Source organism: Amaranthus tricolor, chromosome 4 (genome assembly GCF_026212465.1).
Source record: "Amaranthus tricolor cultivar Red isolate AtriRed21 chromosome 4, ASM2621246v1, whole genome shotgun sequence".
Taxonomy (NCBI): Eukaryota; Viridiplantae; Streptophyta; class Magnoliopsida; order Caryophyllales; family Amaranthaceae; genus Amaranthus; species Amaranthus tricolor.
This window is the reverse complement of record NC_080050.1, coordinates 31,486,548-31,491,620: the sequence shown is the minus strand read 5'-3', so window position 1 is coordinate 31,491,620 and position 5,073 is coordinate 31,486,548. Positions and strand designations below refer to the sequence as shown.

Here is a 5,073-nt window from a genome sequence, read left to right as displayed (position 1 = left end):
ACACTATTACCAACCAATAGATTATTTAATATGTTGATAGCAACAAAATGAACAAATGAGTATTTTACTTCACAACATTTTATTTCCCCTAACCCCATAAAATTTTTTTTTCAAATACCTGAATTTAAAGAGTCAGATTTATGCAACCTTATCGTTGTTAGTTAAGATAAATAGGTTGTTCTCGATTAACCCTATAAAATTCCCATAATTCATGAAGGTCCTATGTGGTCAATTTCCAATGGTTAGTTCTAGGAATTATTGTGTGCAAATAGTTTGGCTTCACTAAGAGCTTCTCTGTTTGCTAGCTGATGTTACGAAATAAGCTAACAATTGTGTATAAAGCTGCGTCTAGGATACTAGTATAGTTTGGGCCGAGCACTAGCCTCTGCATGTGTGTTGAACCAACTTGGCTACTATTCTTCCATGTTATATTATATGTAGGTACAGAAAAGTGTCTTAATGCAGAAAACGCCTTTTTCTGACAGATCTATCTTTTGAGTGTAATATTTGTAGTTTTCCTTCAGTCTCAGGATATGTCATATATTGTATCACCTTCAATCATACCTGCTATATTTTCCTTGAGTCGTGGCGAATCATGTGTGGGCAGAAGTGGTTCTAAGAGTCTTGGGGTAATAGGCTATGTGTGCTGCTGCTGGTTCCGGTTTTCCCACACTTTTGCTTCTGCAGACTGACTGGTGCTGTTCTGCTATGTGTGCTGCCGTCCAGGTGATGTCATGGGCTGCAAAGCCTGTAATGATAGACTTAAGAGAGTCCGTGCTGCTACTTAGAGCCTATGTTACTTGGAATCGGGTATTGATATCGGATACTGGTACGTGTCCAAATGTCGGATACATCTATATATTCAATTTTACGCCTAAAATGAAGTGTCTAAGTATCACACCAATGTCCGAACATCAAAGATCAGACCTGGGTACGTGAAGCAAATGAAGAGTCAGAGTAACGTAGCTTAGAAGATTTCAGCTGGTATTGGGTGTTTTTTGCTTTAGGTGTATGTATAACCTTGCATGGCTTTAAGGCTTTTTCGTAGCTTGTAACGAATTGGTGTGTGTTGCATAACCCACTCCTATACTTTTCTTTCCGAGGGACCTTTCTTTAGTGGGTCATGTTTCAATGGCTTTTTCTCTTTTTTAGGGTTTTTATGCTGGTGGTCTTTGCCTTTTTCTTTACAGTGTTTTTTTCTACGTTACTTTTTAATTTTTTTTTAACAAAAAAATGGAGTAAGGAAAAACCGTTGTGAAAGAGACTACATAAGAGCATGAAGACTAAAGAGAGAGTTTTTAACTCATACTTCACAAAATAGGCCATACACATCTATTGACCATCATAAATCATGCGTCAAAAATTGTTTGACAAATATGGCCTTTCACATACTTGTCATTGGAATACACCCATGTTCAAAGTTCCAAGTCAATAGAATGTAATAACTTAAAGTAACTCTTGTCTCTTTGAGAAGATAGACAGAAAAATAAATGCTTCCTAATAGGCAATGTCGCAAAATGATTGAAACAATAAGTAGAAATATGCAATAGTTTAAATCATTGATTATAATTTACACAATGGATTAATTAATATTAAGTTAATTATGAATTAATTTTCCAAAAAGGTCTTGTAAAGTGTTAAGGATTAATCAAAGCGACATTTTTTACCGTCAATAAGATTATTCACATGATATTTTTTATATATACGAGTAAAATTTGAATAAAATCATCTCCATTTTGATATTTTTAAAATGGGAGTCAAATTCAGATTAAATGATCTCAATTTTAATCATTCTAACAACTATACTCTAGTAAAAAGATATGTCTTCGTATAGCTACTCCCAAGAAAACGAACCTAAATAGAAACTGATATAAATAGTTGTGATTTTAACTCGTGACTTCCATTGTTGCACAAACTTCCTATTAAAGAGAAAACAGGACCATATAGATAGATGCACCAGAAAGGATCTAAATACATTAGAAACGTATCTTTGATACGCAATTTGAAGGCAAAAGCCAATCGGTCAATTGAAAACAAAGAAAAGGCAATCTTATGGCATTTTGGGTCCCAATTTCCACCAAATCAAAACATATAATGTAATAAAGTTTGATAAATCAGTCACAAAATAACAAACATTTTCTGTGTTATATCTATCAATTGTTAGTGGGTACAGCAGAAACCCCATCATTATGCTACATATGTGCATCAATGAGCAAAAAATTTACAAATTTTTTGAAGGTCATGTGCAATTTTAAAAGTTTTGATATATCTCTAACAAATTTATATATGTAAATACTTAATACATACTACATAATCTAATATCGAGGTTCCCAAATTTTTAGGACAAATGTGTCCGTAACATGTTGAACATGCTCAGATGCTCCCCTGTCAATGAGCTTATGAATCATAGTGCAAAAACAAGACCACATCAGCATCTCATCAGTAGTGCTGTAAAGGTTTCAATAAATGAGCCAATATTTCCCGTGCCATAAAAGAGTAAAAACTTGCATTTTGGACCGTCTCGAGAAATATCTCATATTTCGGTCAATATGACAGTTCTGTTAGCAATCATGACCGTTACCGTATTTTTCACAATATGTTATGAAATTTCACTAAAAGACATGTAATCTTCACCTGCAAAGACACTAAAACAAACACACTTCTGACTTCTCTACTGATTACTAACTTCCATCCAAACATGAACCTTCAATCTATCTTCAGTTTATCCTTTTTCATATTATTACTGTCAATGATCAACTGTCACGGAGCTGCAACCGATAAGCAGTCTCAATATTTCACCCTTATGAAAAGTTCGCTTTCAGGCAATACCTTATTTGAATGGACTTCCATGGGAGAGAGTTCATATTGTAACTACACCGGAATCAGCTGTAATCTTCGAGGCCAAGTTGTTCAAATGAATATTGCAGGACGATCACTGAAGGGCTCGTTTCCTCCAGATGTATGTAACTACTTACCAGAGCTTCGAATTCTTAATGTTAGTGAAAACAGTATCACAGGCAGGTTTCCACACAGTATCACCAATTGCTCTCGCTTGGAAGTTCTTAGCATCAGCAATTTATTACTCGGTGGGAGCCTACCAAACTTTTCAGGCATGAAATCCCTCCGGGTGATGGATTTGTCGATGAATCGATTCAATGGAGACTTCCCTTTATCTATTTTTAACCTCACTAATCTCGAGGAGGTTAACTTCAACATGAATGAACGTTTCAACGCATGGGAACTTCCAACGAACATCACTCAGTTGACGCGGCTTAAAACATTAATCTTGTCAACTACCATACTTCAGGGAAGCATTCCAGCATCCTTGGGGAACGTAACCACCCTCATTGATCTTGAACTAAGCGGGAACTTTCTCAAGGGAAAGATTCCTTCGGAACTAGGGATGTTGAAGAATCTTAAGACTCTCATGCTTTACTACAATGAGCTAAGCGGAAAAATACCGGATGAGATGGGAAATCTAACAGAACTTGTGGAATTAGACATGTCGGTAAACTTACTGATAGGGAGAATACCGAATTCAATATGCAATCTTCCCAAGCTTCAGGCTTTGCAGCTTTACAATAACAGCCTGACAGGCGATATTTCGGCTGCTTTAGGGAACTCGAGTGTTTTGAATACATTATCTATCTATGAGAACTTTCTGACCGGAAAAATTCCACAGAATCTTGGGAATTCAACAGCTATGATTGAAATAGATATCTCGGAAAATCAGTTCTCCGGTGAACTGCCACCTGATGTCTGCAGAGGAGGTAAACTGTTTTACTTTCTCGCTCTTTCAAACCTGTTCACTGGTACTATACCTGAAAGTTATGCAGATTGTACATCACTAATACGATTTCGTGTTAGTAAAAACCGATTGGTTGGCTCAGTACCTGAAGGAATTTTCGGTCTTCCTCGTGCAAACATCATTGACTTGGCTGAAAATCAAATGATCGGAACAATATCTAAAGCAATTGCAAATGCAAAAAATATGTCGGAGCTCTTTGTTCAGAATAACAGATTATCAGGAGTTCTGCCGCAAGAGATCTCGGAAGCAGTTAATTTAGTGAAAATCGATCTAAGTAATAATTTTCTTTACGGTCCTTTACCTGATGAACTAAGTAAACTCAAGAAGCTAAATCTCTTAATGCTGAGAAACAACAATTTCAGTTCCTCTATCCCAGACTCACTGTCTAAACTGAAGTCACTAAGCATTCTTGACCTGTCCAACAACCAGTTGACAGGGAACATCCCCGAAAACCTATCTAAACTACTTCCCCACACTATTAATCTATCGAATAATCATCTTTCTGGCCCTATTCCACTCCCACTTATGCAAGGAGAGCTGGAAGAAAGTTTCTTGGGAAACCCAAATCTCTGTCTTGGTGTACGTAATGATTTATCATATAAAAACTTCCCTCTTTGTCCACAAAGAAACCAACAAAAGAGATTGATATGGGTAAGTGCGACACTGGCCTCAGCTATTATTCTGATGCTAATTGCAATTGTGATGTTCATGAAACGCTGCTCAACGCATAAGAAATAGGGTATAGGGTATAGTTAGGTTTATAATTATGCTGCTACTCAAGTAATTTAATAACCTCCATGGCTCCATGTGTTAAACAAGCTGTAGAAACAGCAGCCTTAAGTCCTTTATAGTATAGGTAAGATTGTATTGCGCATTGTTGGAGATTTATAGTATTTTGGGCAATACCCAGTATTTGGAAACAAAGGCAGTGAAGGCAACGAGTTGTTGTAGATCACAAAATGAAGGCAGAACAACCGACAGGTTGTCGTCTCCTGGTCTGTCCCTGTGAATATTGTGCGTTCTTGTTCATAGCTTTGCATTGTTTTGTAAATAATAAAAGTGTAATCTTCCCAAGGGACATGTAACTATGTATTATTTTGTCCAAAAAGACAGTGATGTTTAAACTCTATAGATAGAGTATTATGATCACAGAATTAAATAGTAGAATTGTTTTTTTGTCTCTTACAAAAGGTGCTTGAAAAGGTTCTTGTTAAAATAATCTAGAAAAATCTAGGATTTTAATTAAATATAAAAATATTTAAACT

At 36.1% G+C, this 5,073-nt stretch overlaps 1 protein-coding gene across 1 annotated transcript; it reads left to right on the top strand.

The window, feature by feature from the left end:
• Nucleotides 1-2,181: 2,181 nt before the first annotated feature.
• LOC130810236 (receptor protein-tyrosine kinase CEPR1-like) lies at nucleotides 2,182-5,073 on the top strand. Its single transcript, XM_057676215.1, has one exon. The coding sequence runs from the start codon at nucleotides 2,699-2,701 to the stop codon at nucleotides 4,544-4,546; it is 1,848 nt and encodes a 615-aa protein (XP_057532198.1). The 5' UTR covers nucleotides 2,182-2,698; the 3' UTR covers nucleotides 4,547-5,073.